This window comes from Drosophila novamexicana, unplaced genomic scaffold (assembly GCF_003285875.2).
Source record: "Drosophila novamexicana strain 15010-1031.04,08,12 unplaced genomic scaffold, DnovRS2.1 tig00000008-arrow-pilon, whole genome shotgun sequence".
NCBI lineage: Eukaryota > Metazoa > Arthropoda > Insecta > Diptera > Drosophilidae > Drosophila > Drosophila novamexicana.
In genome coordinates, this window is record NW_020824765.1 from 963,230 (window position 1) to 983,823 (window position 20,594).

Sequence of the window (20,594 nt, forward strand, 5' to 3'; positions counted from 1 at the left end):
ATTTTCTAGTTCAGAAATATCCCAAGGTACAACAGGTTAATAGACATCACATCATCAATTGCACGCACATGCAGGGTATATGCACACACTCCTTCCTAATGATACTGGCCATAAAAATGCCCATGAAATGTTTGGCAGCCAACTGGAAAGGATTGGCCATTAGCATGACCATAAAGCTGAGCGACAAAGTTGCATCAAAACTTCATTGCGCTGCTAATTGAAGTGAGGCAGATTGTCAGAGAGATACATAGATATAATGTCCCAATCAAAATGTAAAATGCCTTTCTTAAGTATTAAGAGCTACAGTCGGCAGCTGGAAGAATGTATATACAAGCAAAACGCTTGGGCCGCTGAACAAAGCTCCAAGCAATAAAAAAAAAATTCAGAAAAAAAGGAAATATCAAAAATAGAATTATGGCCAAGCGTTGGATCGTAAAAAATTTCCATTGCAGTTGTAAATACAGCGTGTTGGTAGCAAGTATGAAAATATGTATAGCTATAACGAGTTTTTACGCTTGATAAGTCAGACAAAACACAGAAAACAAGGGAACTATGTATACTACTTCCATGGCAACTTTGTGTTCTTAAAATGTTTAAAGTGTGAAAACCGAAGGGGTCTTCAGCTTAGTTATGTATGTATGCAATACAATTGGTGATAAGAGAGGGCGAGGTAGATGGACTGACGAGAATATTCATATTAAAACTATATTTTGACAAAAAAAGAATCAATATAGATACATTTTTAAAATTATATTTCATACGTTATACCATATTATAAATTCACATATACAATTTTGCTGACCATCGCATGTCATGTCGAATGCCAGACACATGTCATGCTGAATTCCCGCCCATCTTGAAACCTACACGAGCTATTCATGTCCAGACGAAGCTTGGCTAATTCTTTCTAACTTAACCATGCATTTATACACACTGGCTATGTTGCGGCACAGGTATAGCGTATCCTGTTGCTTTCGTGTGACGAACAGCAACAGCCACAATGAGAGCAAAAGAACCTGAAATGGAGGGTGCGACAAGGACCAACACTCCGGGCAAGTTACAATGTCACGCACACATATTTCCTGTCATTCTAGCGTTTATTTCCTCACAACGTTTTATTTTTTTTATCGCATCCTTGTTAACACGTGCGTTTCTCTATTGTTGTTGTTATTATTGTTATTATTATTATTATTCTTGCCGTTGTGTGCTGCAGTGCGTCCATGTGGCCGTGCCCCCGGGGCGTTCAAGTTTATCAACGCAGCGATCTTTGTTATATGACCGAAGGGGTGGAGGCCGGGTGGGACCTCGCTGCTCGTGTCGGGTTACCAATTGAAGTCCATTGGCTGGAAATGGAGAGTCTGGTGTAAAACAAAGAAAAAAACAATAATATAATTATATGTTAGCATGACATGTTACGTGCAAGTGTCGTTGTGCAGAATTTTAACACATTTCTGATGGGCGTTCCCGCGGCTCACAGATTGCTCCAAAAGACGGTTGGTAACTTGGAAAAAATGGAATAGGGCTGATTTTCTTAAAATTCATCTATAATATTGTTCAGATCTTCTGTCATCTCTTTAGTTTAATTTAATTTCGCAATTCCCCCTACAACGAATCTCTTCAAAATATATGAATCGCGATTCGCTAGCTTAGAAGCTCGTTTACGGAATTGAACATCCATAATTCTTAACTAACATTACTTTGGCTATAATTTTGTGGCCACATTTAAAATGCACAATTGCTGCGCTTGCTAAAACAAACCAAATTTTGTTGGCCATTTCCCAGGCGTACCACAAGCTAAGTAATATATTTCTTACCCACCTCCCACGCAACAGGGGGAGACGTTTATGAGTAATTTGATACCTTGCGATAGCTTTTTGGCAAAACTTTTGACTTTGAGGCCATTAATCAATTAATTAAGCATTTTATGAATATTTCAGCCACAAAGCGGCAATATAATCGCCGGGGAGCCAGCCAAATTCCGTTCCAGGTCCACGAGGAGTTACCTTTCGCGGGCCACTTAGCAATGCACATGAATATTTTACGCAAACGGCGAATATCCAAAAGTTATGTGGCTTGGGTTGGTTTCTTCTATCGCTCGTGAGCCGAGTAGTCCTGGGACTGTGTTTGGTAAGCGTAAAGGGAGCCTGAAGCTGTCCGCGCTGGGATCAGGGTCCTGGCATAATCGAGCGCATGATGATGAGCTGTCGTTGACGCAGGATAATAAGCAGAAGCTGAACACAGAAAGGGATAATGACTTGTGCCTCCCCAAGAAGTTGATGAAAGCGCCGCGCGAAGGCGAGCTACCAACTTTCTAAGGAAGAACAAAACTTTATGACTAATTAATTAAATGCGCTATAAAAATGCTGCTTGTTCCAGCCCCATGGTAAAGTTTATGCATTTCTGAACCGTGAAAAATGAGCACCGAGAAATTTTCCACCATCCAGAAAAATAATTATTTAAACAAAAAGCGGAAAAAAGGAAATTATCGGAGCAGCGAGCGACAAAACGTTTGAGTTATGTGCAAAACAAGTTTTTCAGCATCGCGGACAAAGTGTTGGCCAAATATGCAGGTGGGTGAACTGGGGAGTGTGTGTGACGTGTCGCTGTTTGCTGTTTTTATACCCTGGACTCAGAAGAATGCTGAAGAAGGCATACCTGCGTCAATGAAGCTTAAATATTTTTGGTTAGTCAAGTCGATCCGCACAAGTCTCTCTAACTCAGTCGATAAATATCTATATTACTTTTAGGATATATTCTCCTGTTCTGTGTTTTTGTGTCTGTGTTTATTGAAGGAAGTTCACATGTAATTCAGCGACGCCCGGAGTGATATCTGCTTGTCGGGTATTATTAATTCTTTCTATTCATTTTTTTATTTTTCGTTCATCCTAAAAAGTTTTTAATGAGTTTGCCAAATGCAGCAAAATGCACAGCTGACTCTACGTCAATTGGTTTACAGTCTTGTTTTCAAAAAAGAATTTCAAGCAAACAAGAATAGAAAAGTTTTATCCATGGGCATTCGGAGTCGAGTCCCTGGCTAGTTAGATTTAAAACATGAAGTAAATAGCAAATTCTAATGGTGATACAACTGGAAAGTTCGCAAAACATACCGAAGACATGCTCAATTTTTTTAAGTTTATACTTAGTTAGTTTATAGACGTCTTGCTTAAAAACTTGAGCTGGGAGTATAAAATATGCATGTGTGTTATATTTAGAGCTTAAATGTAGATTTAGTTATGAATGAGCTATGAGTACTGTTTTTTTTTAGATGTGTACTTATTACATTTAATACACATAAGCTAAAAGCTTTTCGGTTGGGTGTCAATTGACCCCCGTTCATATGTCAACATCATGCACAATAGCTGTCAATGGCAAAGCGGCAGAGAAATCGTGGTATTCACCAGGTTATTCAATACGTTGACAGTTGCATGTACATATGTCGTCGTAAATAGCCAAACCCAAACTGAATTTCACACACGAACACATACCGAAACGCAGCCATTAATGGTCAATTTCATTTCGATTTGATTGTGTGGACGATTTTGTTCTGGGGCATTCAACGTCTGAGCTGGACTGGCAATTACGACAGCCTCCTGTGGCGCACGTTAAGTGCGCGTCCGTTCAAGGGCTGCTCATTCGAGTAGTACACGAGTTGTGTTCACGTATTCGTGAATAGTATTTGGAAGCCAAAGGACCTCATGTGGGTTTGTCAAATTAGCGCATCGTTGGTCGAGCCGGGCCGAAAGCTCTAGACTCGTTGCGACTGTATGAAAATCGTTAATTTTTGAGTCAAGTTTCCGCTGGCCATTTCTTGCCACCGACTTAAAGCGACTCACATCAACACGCAGCGGGTTGCCCCAGGCCGCAAATTGAAATGAGTTTTGCCAGCCATGCAAATTCCTACTCACACAACATGTTTCCGTGGCTGCTAATCACAAATTCATTAATTTCTCAGACCACGGGTCTGTACGATGGGCATGCAAATTAAACAATTAACATTTATGTGCGGCACAAGCAAATACAATGGTCAAAGGCCGTAGGCTATGAGCTACCTATCTTGATGGCTGATTTGACTTCAGGTGTGGGAATAATACATTATATGTGCGCTTAACTATTTGGCCATAGGTTGAGATAGGCATATATGTATATGTAATGCTGTAGAAACTGTTCATCAACTAAAGAATTTATTAAACGTATGTAGAATTTTGAAAAATATTCTGCTTTGAGTTTTGTGTTCATAGTTTTCACACCCCGAAACTGGAAGCAGCTTGTCGCCAACAGTGCCAAGCGATTGCACTTGTCGTTCGTCATGGCGCTTCTTGCTTGTATATCGCAAATCGAGTGGAGTCTATTTACAGACGATGCCCGAAACCAATGAGCCCTGCTTCTGACCCAGTCCCAGACCCGTGGCCGATACCAATTCTGTGCCCAGCAGCAGTTCTGTTCAGTTTCTGATTCCGATTCAGGCGGGGTAAACAAGTCAAAGTAGTAACCGCCGACATTTTGCCGTTCGACAGCCGCATCCCCAGCTTGCCACATCCACCCAGTCGGGGCCAACCACAGACGCGTCTTTTGTTTGCTCTAGCTCATTGTTGTTGTTGTTTTTGGTGTGCGCGTGTGTGTGTTTGTGTGTGTGTGTGTGCGTATCTGTGTGTAGTCTGGTTAGCTGTTTGCCATTGTGGCTGCAGATTTGCTCGTTGAGGCACTAAACTTTTATTTCTTAAATCCGAAATCGTTTGTGCCCCTCGCACAAAGTCAATATGCGGGCACATTTAGGGGACGAGAGCTAAGGGTTGGGGACAGTGGGGGCTGCCCCAAAAGGGCGTCGGGCTGCATGTCTGTCAACGGCAATGTAGCCGCTGTTGGCTTCCTGTTTCTGAAAATCGGTTTTTGTTGATTTGCGCGCCAGTTGTTTAGTCGCCGAAAACATGGAACGCCGCCAGTCAGACCAAACGACATCCATATCCAACATCCAACAACCAATGTCCAGCAACTGGCAACTGGCAACTGGAGTGGAGTTTTGTTTGTTGTCCGTTTGTCAATTACAAACTTTTATTGCAATTTACTTTTGTTTCAGGCTCGCAGCAGTCAGTCGCTTCCATGTGGACACACTTTGAGGTCGTTTCAACGCCGGGGAACGGGCATGGGAATGGACCTGCCACTGCCTCTGTGCCAGTGTCTGCGTCAGTGTCAATGTCTGGGCCTGATCCTGCGCCTGACGCTGCCGGCCATTGTGGTACGTCCATGTTTTACGTTCAAGTATTTAATATTGTTTTCGATGAAGTAATATCCATTTGTTGTTTGATGAATTGTAACGGTTGGTTTTGCCATCAAATAACGATTGCCCTATTGGAATTTCATTGATGTTTGAGCGGCGGATATTTGGCAATGGCCATCGCCATTCCCATCATTTGCCTGATGTTTGATTGCTCTTCACCAAAATGGTTTTGTTGTCAATGTTAACATGCAAAGCCTGCAGGACGGGCTCTTAGTGTTAAGTGGAAGTGTTCGACAATCACATTGCGTCTATTTCGAGGCAATATCAATGCGACAATCCAAAGAAACTAATTAGGCCTCCTGTTATATTGTATCGATATCACTGTTAACAGTTATCGACAAGCGTTTTCGTTGATTTTCGTTAATATACATATTGTAATTTACATATATCTCCAACATTATAAAGTGTGCATATTCTTGCTCAGCATTAACAGTCCAGTCTGTAAAGCCATGCCTCTCTGTCTGTCCGTCCGTTTATCATTATGTATAAACACGTTTATCTCAGAGTCTATGAGAGCTAGAGACACAAAATGTGGTATATTGACTTTCGTTTAATGTACACAGGTCAACATTATTTAATTCTTTTAAATACCTCCAAATTGTAAAAATTAAAACTTCGGGTCGTCTAATCTACCCTAAACTGGCCAACGAATAACTCCCAACAGCTTGTGGTCTCTTTTAGTATATATATAAAATAATAGAAAATACATAAATTATATTAAAGAAAAAGAAGTAAGCTATCGTGCTTCTAGTAACTATATTTTTGGCGATTATGGTGTTTATTCGATTTAAGCTTCTTGAATAAATATGTTACCCCCACATAAGATGTTATGAAAATGCAATTTAAAACAATTTGTCAACGACACTACAACTGGACAAACACACACATACCAAAAGGAAGTGAAAGAGGAAAATGTGAAAATGAATATAATGAAAAAGAGAAAGAAAATGAATTATGAAGTACACGCTGAGAGCCTGGGACTGGGCAGTTCCGCCGCCCTCGATCTGTGCAGCGGCAACTGCGTACGTGAGGGGCAAGCAAATGGCGTAACAATGGTTGTGTGTGTGTTTGTGTATGTTTGTGTGGGTATGCGCCATGTTTGGCACGCGCCACGCCTACAATAAACCGCAAATGTGTCGCCCGTCTGGACAGAAATGTATGCAACATATTTCACAGTTCGAGTCTGGGCACAGTACAAAACAGACCCAAGGGACTGAATGGCTGAGCAACTGTGCAACTTTAACGCCTGCACTTAACGCGTGGCAGTTACAGGCAGTAAGCCTCCGAAAACCCCCGGACACCCGCTCACCCCCACACCCATCGACACAGTGAAATTTTGACTTATGTGCGCTCTGGGGGTAAGTTATACTTTACTACAGAACGCAAAGGTTTGCGCTCTGCGCCATGTTTATTGCGATTTCATGTACCATTAAACCAAGTCAAGCCAGAGGAGGACAACTGAGACGAGAGACGAGAGAAAGAAACTGAAAGAGAGTGAGTGAGAGGGGTTCGGGAGGTAAAAATAACGAACTGGTAGATTGTGTGTTGAGGAATCAGGTCTGGAACAGTTCGCTAATCTGTTGATAAATAAACAAAATTCACAACTTGATAGCTTCATTCAAAAAACGGAAAAACTGTAAGCGTCGTTGATAAATGCCGAACATTTTTACCTGTGGCAATGGCGACACTTTTTCAACATTCTCCACACAGTCACCCGCTCCAAATATTTGTGTCGCTTATTCTGCTCAGCATGCGACTCACGTCGCGGCACGCAAATGTGACCAGGAGCAAGTGTTGTTATTGTTGATGTTGTTGTTTTTGTTTTTGTTGTCATTCATCACAGCCACGAATTCCTAGGAGCAGGATGTCAGCTATATGCAAATAAAGAATTGTCACTTTGACACGTTTGATGCGTGCCAAATGGTTGACAATTTTTACTGTCTCATCCTCGTGAAGACAACTGAAAATATATGGAATAATTTTACAACGATTCGTACTGTATGAATATAAAGAGAATTACAGCTTAATTTAAAATAAGTAAGAGTGCCTCTGTCGAGATTGCCTGACTGGTAGATGCCCTATACGTAGGTTTGAAATGCGTGCATTAATATATATGTTGCTTTTATTCCAATTCTTAACGAACAATATCCATTAATTAACAGATCGGCAGATAGATATCTAATTAACTCTTTGTTTTGCTTACGAATTTCTATCATTTAAGGCATTAAACTATTGTGGTACAACGTTTTTTCACGAAAAATTATTGTTTTAATCTAATATGAATATATTCGAGCATTTGATCGGTTAAATTTCGTTAATTTTGTTTTAAATTCTATTCGAAAGGCTTAAAAAAATACTTATCAATATGAGTTAATGCTGCTCAAGAAAAATAAATTTTCCAATTGAATATTCCTGATTTTCCAATTTCAATATTATTGTTCTTCTTCTTATCCGCTTGCATAATTTGTTTTTGCATGCGGTCAATTATATCCGCGTGCTTGGTCATGCAAATTCATTTATAATTTCATGCAAATTATTTTGTGATTATGCTGTCAGCCACAGTGGGAGTGTAACAACATTTTATTATAATGTCATTCAGTTTATGTTGTTATTATGTTTAATCTTTTCAATTTTCAGAGCATGCAAATTAGTACAATTGCATGTTAGTAATTTGAAGTGGGCCAGGGAAACTAATTTATGAGTTATGCCATGTTATATCACATTTTGTTAAATTCGTAGTAGAAGAAAACATTGTATAAGACATTTATGTTCAATAATTTATATTTTGTCATTTAACTGAATTCAAACTGATTTAAATGCAGCATTCCAATTGCACTTTGAAACTTAAATTAAAATCTCGCCATGGCCGTCATTATCAGGCGATGGCAACTGGCAGGCATGCCACATCCGACAAATACACAAATGCGGGTAACAACAGAAACAACCAAATGGGTGGGGAGTCGGAGGCATACCCCAAAAATATCTAACACATGGCAGTTCGAAGACAATGCGAAAGCAGCCGCCAAATCAACGCAGCCAGCAACGGATGCCAAAATGTTTATGCGCATAATGAACAAGCGCCATGTGCAAGGGATTCCGGTGTGGGGGCTTGCGGGTGAAAAGGAATCGCAGGAATGGAAGAATAGATGCCTCGCTGTCCCACTGCCCCCTTAAACGCTCTGCGGCGCATGTAATGAAATCTGTAGGCTGCCATGCACAGGCACAGGCATAGTCACAAGCACAGGCTCCGGCTTGGGCGCATGCAAATGCAATTGCAGTCAGAAATTCGACGGAATTATACACGAGAATTATGTGTGTGAAAGCGAAAATTTCGGCAATTGCGAATTGCGAATGACATAAATGCACACGTGCACACACCGAGAACAAACAAACCGATAAACAGTTGGCCAGAATGGTGGCGCATGAATATTAAGCATACGCAGTGTGTCTCGGCCTGATATATTATAATGGCAATTGACAACCTCGATTTATTAGGCTTTATGGTGTCGGTAGAAGGTTTCAAATTGTGTTATGAGTCTATCTTGGATCGAATTTAATTTGAATTAAAAAAGTTCCTTCTAGAACTGTCGACTCATTATGATTGATTTTTGAATTCATATCTAACCTCTGGGATAAAGGGCAATCGTGACATTCTTGTTGATTAATTTATCAAAACCAACGCCTTAGTAGACACTTTTAGAACGCGCTCCAACCCAATTTGGGCGACGCATTAAAATATCATTGAGGATTTTATTTGTATGCATTTCCCCTGTGCGCGTTTTTTCAATCATTTATCAAGTGAGTTTTCATAAAATGTCACGCACTGCTAAAATGTTCCCCGTTGGCAGCTTATAAAAATGATGCCCCTGTTTCTGCTGCTTCTCAGCTCATAAGTCAGCACGACAACGAAAAAATATTGCAACTCTGTAAGTTCTCTTCCTGAACGTCGTTCTCAGTGTGTGTGCAATGACAAAAATCTAGTGCAGTGAAAAAAAGAAAATTGTTAGCAATGACTAAGAGCATCAAACAAAAGGATTTTCCAGGCGATGTCGGCAACTTAAAGCTGATTTCGTATACTAACTCATATTTGACAATATTACTTTGTAGCATAAGACAGCAGATGGAGCATACACACAGTTATACACACATATACAGACATAGCCACGCTCACGCATGTGTGCCTCACAGCCAATAAGTTGACAGCAGCCGTTGCCATTGCAGGAAATTCTGTCGCAGCAACTTTATGTCTGTGTGTGTGTGTGTGTGTGTGTGTGAGCAAGCGTAAGTTTGTGTATGTATGTGCCTTGCAGTTACGACTTAAAGCTTTTAATAAAAATGTCAACTGCATTGAAGGGAAATACTTTCAAACATGAGAATGTGTGTAGCAAAAAGCGAAGAACAAAATAAAAATGTTATTGAAATGTGCAAAGGTAACTAAGCGAAAGGTAAAAGTATTCCATAGAATATGTTTATAGTTAACCATGATTCCATACTCACTTGTATTTTATCTCTTATTTATGGGATAGTTTTTATATATAAAAGCCTACTTAAATATGCATTTGGAGTGTGCTTGAATATTTTATTAAGGAATATTTTTTTTGATTACATTTAACTACTCTTTACACAGGCTTCAACACACGACCAACTAAATAAATCTTTGTCTGGTCCTTAACAGCGAATAAAAATGGATGATCAACAATGAAATATTGGCGTATGTCGCTGTTATTAGCTGCGGGCTCTGAAGTATAAAATCAGTTTATAAAGTTTAATACATGATTTGAAAATATAATAATAAGAATACTTACCAATACAATTTTCACAATCATCATTTAACTCAAATAGACCCCTGTGCTTTATATTTGTTACTCTCAGGTCAGGCGTACTGCTAAGGTCAGATAAGTCATTATTATTGAAAATTCTGCTGATGCCTATGTCGCCCAGTGCGTCTTTCAGGTAAGTTTCGTACTCGATCTTAAAGCGTGGAATCTGAACGCGCACATCAACGCTTTGGAAGTGAGAGTCTAGAAATCGAATGTCAATATTTCTAAGAAATTCCTCCTGCATTTTAAGATCAAAGGTGCGCTCATATGGCAATATAATCAGCAGGCTTAGTTTAGAATTCTTATATGGTATTTCAATGGCCCTGGACATTAGCAGAGGCACATCTCCATAAAACAAGTTATCATCCTTGATATAGGTTGCAACAGAAACGCTATGAAAAGGGTCAAAAAAGAATGGCTTGTATTCCTTAAATCGGTGAAAGGGCTTGGCAAACTTTCCACTAAAGTAGAACCCTTGAACAAGCAACGATTTTGTCATACTGCTGATTTCAGCTGGACTTAGCGTATCCTTGAGCTTATGGAGTGTGTTAACCTCAACAAAAACACTTATGTGGTGGGCTATTAGCTTGGTAAGACTGAAGTTCACGTGCTCGGCTAATGTTTGCAGGTAAGTTATAGCCAAATTTTGGAAGCTTGGCTTAATGGCGTACTTTACGTCCACATAGAGTTTATAGATCGTGAACAGCTTGACATCCCACGTGTGTATGCGGAGCGGCTGTTGCTTAAATTCCGACAAGGCAACGTCCTTCGGATGGCCACGAAGTCGCAACCTTGCCTTTAGTTCCGAAGCAGTTTGGTCCTCGGCGCCCGCGTAGAGCAGAGCGAGGGATGCACGTATCGTTGGTGGAGATATGACGAGGTTATCGCGATTGTCCTTAGTTGCAAGGCTTGAAAACACTTGGCTGGAAAAAAGATCCGCCAGGGCCAGCCCCAGTGTGCATAAAGTCACTAGAGGAAAATGAATTGTTAGAAGTGTTCACTACTCAAGCGATATGAATTAATATATCCACAACACCCAGTTATCGTGTCCAGCTGCCTTGGTACTTACGTGTGGCTAGGCGAAAAATCATTTTGATTCTGTGCAATAGCTCTACAAATTCGTTCTAGGTTAAAGTTCCTTTATATAAGCCTCGTTAGTTCTAGATTTATTTCCATTAAAGCGTGAAAAAAGTCTCGTGACACGTCAAATAAGTTCCACCTAGGTCTCACGTGATGGTTTATCGTTAACAAATGTTATACTAGTTATTATACTATACTTATAACAAATATAAAGCATAATCGCTGACAAGTATTTGCTTTAAATGGATCGCGTCAGCAAATAACAGGGACCTAATAAACTATGTTTTTTTTTAGAAATTGTATAAATAAATGACATAATCTGTTATAGCAAGAGCTTTAAACAGTGATATATATTTTGTAAGTTATCAAAACTAACTCTTACATATCTGCATTTTAAATTTATAGAGGCTTTAAAACACGACCAACGAAATAAATTTGTGTCTGATCTTTAACAGCAAATATAAATGGATGGCCAGCAATGAAATAATGTTGTACATCGGTGTTATTGGCTGAGGGTTCTGAACGTAGAAGATAAGTTTGTAACATTTAACAATTTTACACAATAAATTTATATTTTAAATACCCACCAATACATTGTGTACATTCATCGCTTTCATCAATTACTTCAAAGAGGCCCTTATGTTTTATATTGGTTATTCTTAAGCCAGGTGTACTGCTCAGCTCAGAGAATTCATTATTATTAAAAATTCTGCTCATGTCCAAGCTGTCGAATGCGTCACGTAAGTAGGTTTCGTACTCGATCTTAAAGCGAGGAATCTGAACGCGCACTTGAGCTTTTTTAAGGTTAAATGATGGAAATCCACTCTCTTTAAGCAATTCCTCCTGCAGATGAAGATCATATGAGCGTTCAATTGGCAATATAATGACAAGGCTCAGCTGAGAGTCTTTATATGGAATTTCAATGACGCTTGACATTAGTTGAGGTAATTTTCCATATGGCAAGACATCATCTTTGATATAAGTTGCAACAGAAACGCTACTAAAAGGATCATAAAAGAATTCCTTACGTTCCTTGAATCGGTAAAAGGGCTTTGCAAAAGTTCCCCTGAAGTAGAACCCTTGGATAAGGAATGACTGTGTCACACTGCTGAGTTCAGCGGGATTCAATGTGTCCCTAAATTTATGAAGTGTGGAACTCTCAATATAAGCATTTATGTGCTTGGCTGCCAGCTTAACATTTTTGAAGTTAATTTTTCCAATCGTTGTTCTTAGAAACTTCGATGCCATGACATTAAAACTGGATTTAATCTTGAAGCTTGCGTCAACATAGAGCTTGAAAACCGTTAACATCTTTATTCCCGGGGCTCGTATGCGGTAAGGTAGCTTCCTAAACTCTGCCAGTGCAGCATCCTTGGTTTTACCATTTAATTCAATTTTTTCCTTTAGCTCCGATGCAGTTCGGCCCTCGGCGCCTGCATAGAGCAGTGCTAAGGACGCACGTATTATAGTGGGAGAGATGACAAGGTTATCGCGAGTTTCCTTTGTGGCTACGCTTGTAAAGAGCTGACTGGTAAAATGATTGGCTTGTGCCAACCCGAGTAGGCCCAACAATACTGTCACAAATAAACATAAAAAGTTCCGTATTCATTTATCCATTTGTTTAAAATTGTAGTTGGTAGAATTATGTTTAGTGAAATATGTGTTTCTGTATTTGCTTACTTGCGGCCACGAACGGCATCGTTTCGCTTTTGTGCAATACTCCAATATTAAAATCGTCTTTAAGTGTAACCGTGTTGGTTACAGACTTATGCATATTAAACCGAGAGGGGAGTCTCGAGGCACATCAAATCAATGTCAGCCACATGGAGCTGATAAAAGACCTCATAAGTTTTACACACGACTTGCGCTCACTTGCCGGCCCAAAATGTTCCTCGGTTTGTGGGTCAGAGACAAACGCCAAAGTCAGTCAGCTATAAGAAGGTATGCAAACGTGTTTGCAGAATCTATACTATGCTATTCACTATGCAACCTGCATTTTAGCTACCTTGCAGCTGCAACTTGACAATTTTATTGACAGCTTGACATTTAGATTGATTGCAGTTGGCAAAATAGTTTTCAATTTTTTCATTCTCTTCGACAACAAAGCGTCGCAATGTTTTGTTTTTTTTTTTGGCTCTTGTCTTTTATTGAACAGACCCTTAATTAAAAGTTTTGCTAAAAATGTTGACTTTGGCAAAAGAATAGCATACTTAAAAAACGGGAAAGGTACTCTGGTCGGGAGTGCTCGATTAGGAGATACTCTGAACGTTGCGTCGAGTTGCCGTTGCAATAGGTTTAGCTTCCTTCCATACGCACATACACAAAAGCACAAATCTCTTACTGCACAGTTAAGGTCCATTATAAATATGGTAACAAAAAGTGTGTATTGCTAAAATGGCCATGCCATACCTCTAAAAATTATTTTATACAATTTGCTGAGCATGAGGGGAGTTTTTTAAAATATAATACATATTCAGCATCATTGAATCAGATCAGAGAGCCTACATACTGAAAATGATGTCTCTGGCTCTTATGAGCCTCGAGGTATGGACAACAACAGGATATTAATTAACTTTATGGTTACGGGGGATAATTTGGCATGAGTTCCTTCTTTTCATGCACTAGAAGGACCTATATTTAAAATTGAGGCACATACCGACTCGGCTTATTGAGAATAAATATACTTAATGAGGCTGAAGATGACATTTTTGCCTTTTACATACATTTGAATTAAAGCATTATACCCTCTTTATGTATTTCCCTTGAGTTAAGGGTATAAATATACATATTTATATGTGCAAGTGTATGTATGTAAGCATACATACATATATGCAACTTGCGACTTTCCAAGTTATTTTTCCTTCTTTGCATTACATTGCATTTTGGCTGGCAATCGTGTGAAACTATTTCAATTTTGGCAACAGCCTTGATTTGTATTATGCAAAGGCAGCTTCAAAACTTGCCTTATCAAGTTTGGCAACTGAGCTGCAGTTAAATTCAATCGTGGTCTAGAAAACTTTATTTACTTGAATTGTTTTATATTTCTATCTGTTTGAGCATATGCTTGTTTAAAAATATGTGTATCAACAAAACTTCTCGTTTCTTATAAGAAGACTATAAGAAGCAGAAGAAGTGTATACATGCCAGGAAAACATGAAACTATGTGTAATGTAATTTTTAATTGTTGCTAAAAAAAACTATTAAATTAAAGTTAACATGCGAACTAATACACACCAGTCCATTGGCTAGCCTAAATCAACTTACCAATAGTTAAACAATCTGGAAGAGATTCTGCACAATAGCATAAGCAATATCAACTGTCAATCACAACGGAGCTAAAAAATAAACACCAGACATAGGACACACGCTGCACTCACACACAAAGTTATCTATGGGCAGGGCAAGCCCCTTGAAAATTGTATACGGAGTCTTCCCGTCAGTATCCAATCCTGGGGAATCGCAGCATGTCCGTAAATTATGCATACAAATTAGAGACCGGTATTGTGTGTAGTAGATGACGTGAACATAGAAATGTGGAATAATAACATTAATGAAAACACGTTGATGACATGGAAGAGACAAACGGACAGTGGGACGGAGGGGCAAACAGCTGCAGGATACGACGGCAAGCACAAAATTAAACAGAACAAAGCAAAGCGAAGCAGATGGCGAGAGGATAGACACACACACACATACATGCCCATACGGAAGCACAGCAGCGTTGACAACAATCACAGCGAGCGCTAAAACAAAACAACCAGACAACAACAACAACAACACCGACAAAACACACACACACATGCTGTCGGCATTATAAATTTGCAGCCGCTTAGCAACTTTACATCAAAAAGGACAAAATCCTGGCAGAAGCTTTTGATATGCTTGAGCCTGTACAGGAACTGCTAAGTAATAAGTATTTGCCTGACGGAGTAAAAAATAAATAACTGGTGGCACACAAAAATCTTCAATTTGTCTGCCACAAATGTGTGACAATGACGAGTACAACAAGAACGGTGTGGTCGAGTAGGGCTCGAAAAAAAGTACCCTGCACACTTTGAAGTATATTTTTGTATACTATGAATGGATTAAAGGACGAACAATTAAAAACAAATATTATCACAGCTCGCAAAGCCAACATTTTAAACGTTTTTTTTATTTATCTTTATAGTTAAAAACTATTAAAGCTGGATATTTAAATTTGGAATACATAGTCTCCTCTACAATATACAGAATTAGTCTTGTTTTGACGGTATCTCATTTGCAAAATCGGAATAAATTAAGAATAAGCATAACTTACAACTATAGAAAGTTAATTAATCAATGTGAAGTATTCACAGATTCGAAATATTTTATTGTTGAAATTCTTAACCGTGTTTAGGCCAAAAAAAAAATTGATAATTGATAAACTCGTTTTTTGAGCTAGAAATCTGAAACATTTTACTGACATAATTGTGCCACATAAACATGTAGATCCTAAGCGACATTATTCCTTGTCCAGCTGCAAGCCGAAACTTTTAAAATCACATTCTGAATACGATATTTTCGAAATTAATATGCCTCTTTTGCACATCCGCCATTAGAATATGCCTTTTTGACCAGTTGAAAAGGTACAGGGTACATGAAGGGAAACATGAAGAAAAAAAAGAATAAATGTATATGTGTCATTACTAATTCCATTTTTTTGCTTTTGTGGTACACTTTGTCAAAGATACTCTTGCAATTTTTGCAGCTTTCTATGTAAAGCATATAATCTGTCAAGGCAACGTGTTTTTTTTGTTTATTGTTTATAGATTTGGAGGCATGGATGGAGAAGACAACAAAGGGAGAGTGATGTACAATATGAGTTGTTTTAATTATGACTGTAAGAATAATTGGGGATATGATTTTGCGAGGTGAAACAAACAAAAGAAAAATAATGCTAAAAATACAAGGATATTGTGAACAGGTAAATATCTTGTGAAGGCTGATAAAGAACTGAAACAAAACAGCAAAATAGCTGTATGTTTATGACTGACTGACTGAACATACAAATGGTCAAAGTCCATCAGTGGGTAGTAATTTTTTCATGGGTGGAAAATTGAAAGTTTGAATTTAAAAAAAATGCTTCGCTCTGACAAATCCGGATTTACCTGTTGGTGTTTGCATAGCCGTGCAAAAAGTGTACATAATTTTGGAATATAAAAATGTTTATGGAGGATACAATTTACCTTCTGTCTAATAATTTTATGTAAATACATGAACATACGAAAATATCAGCTTAAAATATATCAGCTTAACTACTTATTAGCCAAAAACTACAACCGGGCTCTACGCCATTTTGTAAATTTTAATTGAATGGAATACGTTTGAGTCCCAAACAAGTATACTCTATGGCCTTCCAATAAAATTATTCTCTCATTGCCCCGCAAATCTTTTTATTTCCATTTTACTTTGGCATGACTTTACCTTAGTGTACAGTGTACACCTACCGTATAAAGATGAAATGACCAAATTTCTGCCAGTTTGAATTTGGGGCTGCGGTTTTATTTGCTTTCAAGGTGAGCTGGCTTTTTCAGGGCAGCTTTGAAAAGTTTTTTAATTAATTAAGACTGACTAAAAAGTTTATACAATTAAATAACAGTTAAAGATGCAAATGCATAAAGAAAATTCTGCAGTTAGAGGCCGGAACAGCAAAGATCAGGGCTAAATGCCAACCACATCTAAAACAAATTTCATGAATTATGTTGCTCAGAAAATTTAATAAATGCCCGCAAAAGAGGTCACAAAAAATGGAACGCACTTCTGTGACGCAGTCACGTGCCGCTCACGAGTGCTGCGTGCTGCGGCATATCCGCACACAGACAACGACATTCTTATTCATATATGTATGTACATATGTACATTTATTTGTATGTATGTTTATATGTACATACAGTATTCTTTCACTTGCTCCACAAATATGCGCCTAATAATGCGCAGCTTTGTATTCGCCCTCCCTAACGCAACTCGTGTTGCCATAAAGGCTTAAAATATTTGCACGTAAAATGTTCAACGGCAAATCTCAACGGAAATACACGTACACATATACTGTCACACATATGCTACGCATGCCACAGCTGTTGCGCCTTTATACGCGGCGTATGCGTAATATGCCTTCAAAATGCCATCAGCATGTGCCTTTAATGACATCATTTTCCCTGTCTTGCCGCCTTTCAAATGGCTGAAAAGTGTCAAAGTTGATGTTTTTATTGTTTTATTATTGTATTTTATAAAAATTAAAATGCAAATGTGATTTTCAAGAAAAAAAACAGCTAAGCTTAGGAGCTTGCTTGCAAACTTTAAAGCTTTTGAGTTATTCACCAAATACCCCCAAAGTTCTAATGGGAATTAACATTTATCGGGAGTTAAAGAATAATGTTAACCATGCACCATAGTTGTTAAAGTAATGTAAGAATGTTTTGCCGGAAATAAGTTTAAATTCACTAAAAACGCAGAGAGTAGTGGTATAAATACAAATGCTATATTATTGGGTTATAATGCCCACTTTGTTTCCCTTTGCGTCTTTGGCTAAAATTTTAATTATATGAATCAATTTATCAATCAATAATATAATTTAATAATTTTTAATTATATAAAACAAAAGACTCTGGAATTTAAATTTCATTTGAGTTTTAAATATCTTAGAGTTCAGCAATCGCAATATGCTTTGTCATTCAAGAAAATCTGTTGACTGTTAAAGCTAGTTATTAAGTTAAAGCTAGTTCATTTGGTATGGCTGAGTAAACTAGCACTAATTCAAAGTAAGAGACTGCGACATGAACCCATTCCTAAACGTATCCGACATCACTCTGCACATCTTTATTTTCATGTTCATAGTCTTCGCCTGCTGTTAAATCTTGTGGCAGTTCCCAGCCAGCGCTCATTAGTATGCAACATTGCGGTGGATTACATTAATTGGGCGTTGCAACTGATTTGAATACGAGGCAAGCAGAAAACCAGAAACTTGAGCGCAAAAAAAGAGGAACAGAAATATTTGCAATAGCTCCTAAACGAAAGTGGCATTTAGTATTGGATGCAGTCTGTCCAAGTCCGACTGCTGTGTCGCAGTCCGTTTGTCTGCTGTCCAAAACGAACATTGGCTTTAATTGCTAAGCCGGTTGGTTTGATGGCAACGGGGTTGTTGACTTATGGAAATGGCCGTCCATATCGGTTAATGCCAAAACATACGCGCGCTGCATAATAATGAAAGCCACAGAGCATCACCAAGCTATCTTGCCAAGCATAATTTGTGGTCCTTTGAAGGACATGTGACCAGTCAATCTGGCTGCCAGTGCATGTGTCTATTTATTTTAATTAAGCACAGGTAAACGTAGCTGCCTGTTTGCACATGGGGCGTGTTTTGTTTGCCGGCATAATTAAAATGCGACACTTTGTTTTCCTCTGTATTTTTTTTTTTTTAACAGAACAGCGAAAGTTGTGCATGACAGCAACTACAACAGAAACAACGACAAAAAATAAACAAACTGCCAGCACTAACGAATCACTAATTAATAAATAAGGTAAGGTAAAGTACGTTACGTAAAGGTAGCTAGGAGACTCTAAGTGTAGGAGTCTGGTTGCCCTGCCAGCATAATTATGCTGATTAATTTAGTCAAGCTCTTAGAAGCACACACGCAAAACAAATTTGATCACCATGCTTGTGGGCGTTAGCCACATTTGTATTGTCAGCCCTAGAAGTTGTTATTGCTACGCATAACACGAGTCTGTTGTGCCACTTGAGGCTCGTCCAGCTTTATTATGCTTCAATTGCTTAGTTATCATTGCTTTGGTTTGCGTTTAATGCCAAATTACTAAGTTTTCTCCCTAACAAAATTTTTGGGTCTTGTTCTTGAAACATTTGGCAGTGCATGTTCAAATAAAATTGCATTTTTATCAGAATTATCTTAAAACTATACATTACGCAGATTTGTTTGACGAATGCAAACATGATAAATGCTTAAGTTGGCTTTAATTAATGAGTTGGAAAGTATTTATTTCTTAACATTATCATAATATCAAATGCCACATAGTAATGAAACTCCAAGTAAAGGGGTTATGAAAAAAAAACTGTATATTTCTAGATGCATGTAAAATGTTTAACTTAAATAAGAGCAACTTGCCATATATTATATATACATATATATTATGGTATATATGTAAGTGTATAACTAAAATCTTATTTTGAGGCTTAGCTAACTTCCGTTCGTTATCCTTGGTAGTCTTATAAAGTCATTTATAGTTAAGCAGCTCATTTGTAATTAATGCTAAAGCGTTTAAGTAATGTCAAAAATGTGTATCTCGATTACATGCCACACACGGACACACATGCACAGGAGTAGAGCTTGGTAAGTGGCATAAATTGATGTCAGAAATGATAAAGTAATGTCGTTAAATATTCCACATACGCCAAAGTGGCTGCTGCATTCGCTGGTCGTAGCTCAATTACAAAAACTTTTCAATCGCAGGCAAAAAGAAATAAAACACAACTCCGGTCTTACGCACAGCGTTATAGCAGATTTACACATACTCACACATTAATGAAACTTAAAGATGGCGCCGCCGGAAACAAGAGACCAAAGTTATTCCACCCACCGATAGTTATAACATACGTAAATGTATAAGTATATGTAGTGCAAAGTAACTTTTTCTGAATCCAAAAGGAAGCTGGCAAAGAGATTATGCCATGTTAAGAAACAGGATAACATGTGAAGTAATACGAAAGCTGGATAGTGGGTGCGAGGAACTACCACCCACAACATGACAAACAAAAGATTAGTGAGGGTTGCAATCGCTTTCGAGTGTCTTACATTTGTCGAAATTAAACAATGTAAACTTTTGGTTTGCTCAACAAGCCAGCCAAGCCAAAAAGAAGCAAACTTTGTCCCCATCTTTGAGTACAACTTGGAGCCAGTAGCTGGTGTGGGTGTGTGAGCCTCGACAGACGAATGCGAGTACAAATACGACTACAAGTATGTAACTCAATTAGTTTTTACCCCAAAAACTTTATGTGTAATACATAGTTGTTGCTTTTGGTTTGGCGCCAGTCCGATTCACGTTCTTGGCCGTTTCTCTGGAGCATTTCAATTATGGCTGCGTTCGTGGTGAGTGGTTTGGCTTGAAGCACGACCACTTCAGGAGCCGAGTCACATATAAATTTCAAGTAATTGCTTAGCAAGTCAAAGTCCTGCTGCTGCTGCTGCTTGACTGCTCCCCTTCAACAAAAGTCATCACAAAGTCGACCAAGTCCTGTAAGACCTGCAAGTTGTTGTAAGTAATTGCCGTCTAATTGCTTATTGAAATTATTTCCCTTCATTCACTTCTTTGACTGGTAATCGAAGCCCTGTCCCAGATTAGGGGCTCTTGTGACTCTGAATGCAATCACATGGCAAAATGAAAAGTGC

General features: G+C 38.5%; 1 protein-coding gene and 2 long non-coding RNA genes across 4 annotated transcripts; 1 reads left to right on the forward strand and 2 right to left on the reverse strand.

Moving 5' to 3' along the window:
* Positions 1 to 1,076: 1,076 nt before the first annotated feature.
* On the reverse strand, positions 1,077 to 2,323 carry LOC115759004. The gene is made up of 2 exons (XR_004017477.1): positions 2,004 to 2,323; positions 1,077 to 1,358 (listed from the first exon to the last, which is right to left on the reverse strand). It is a non-coding gene; the product is annotated as an uncharacterized LOC115759004 (long non-coding RNA).
* On the forward strand, positions 2,324 to 6,104 carry LOC115759010. 2 transcript variants are annotated; one of them, XR_004017479.1, is made up of 4 exons: positions 2,324 to 2,383; positions 2,445 to 2,683; positions 2,748 to 2,841; positions 5,075 to 6,104. It is a non-coding gene; the product is annotated as an uncharacterized LOC115759010 (long non-coding RNA). The 2 variants fall into 2 exon arrangements; XR_004017478.1 differs by lacking the exon at positions 5,075 to 6,104 and having other exon boundaries at positions 2,748 to 5,070.
* A 3,725-nt stretch (positions 6,105 to 9,829) lies between these two features.
* On the reverse strand, positions 9,830 to 12,926 carry LOC115762498. The gene is made up of 5 exons (XM_030704738.1): positions 12,856 to 12,926; positions 11,763 to 12,749; positions 11,577 to 11,693; positions 10,081 to 11,064; positions 9,830 to 10,013 (listed from the first exon to the last, which is right to left on the reverse strand). The coding sequence occupies exons 1-5, from the start codon at positions 12,872 to 12,874 to the stop codon at positions 9,895 to 9,897; spliced, it is 2,226 nt and encodes a 741-aa protein (XP_030560598.1). The 5' UTR covers positions 12,875 to 12,926; the 3' UTR covers positions 9,830 to 9,894.
* Positions 12,927 to 20,594: the final 7,668 nt, after the last annotated feature.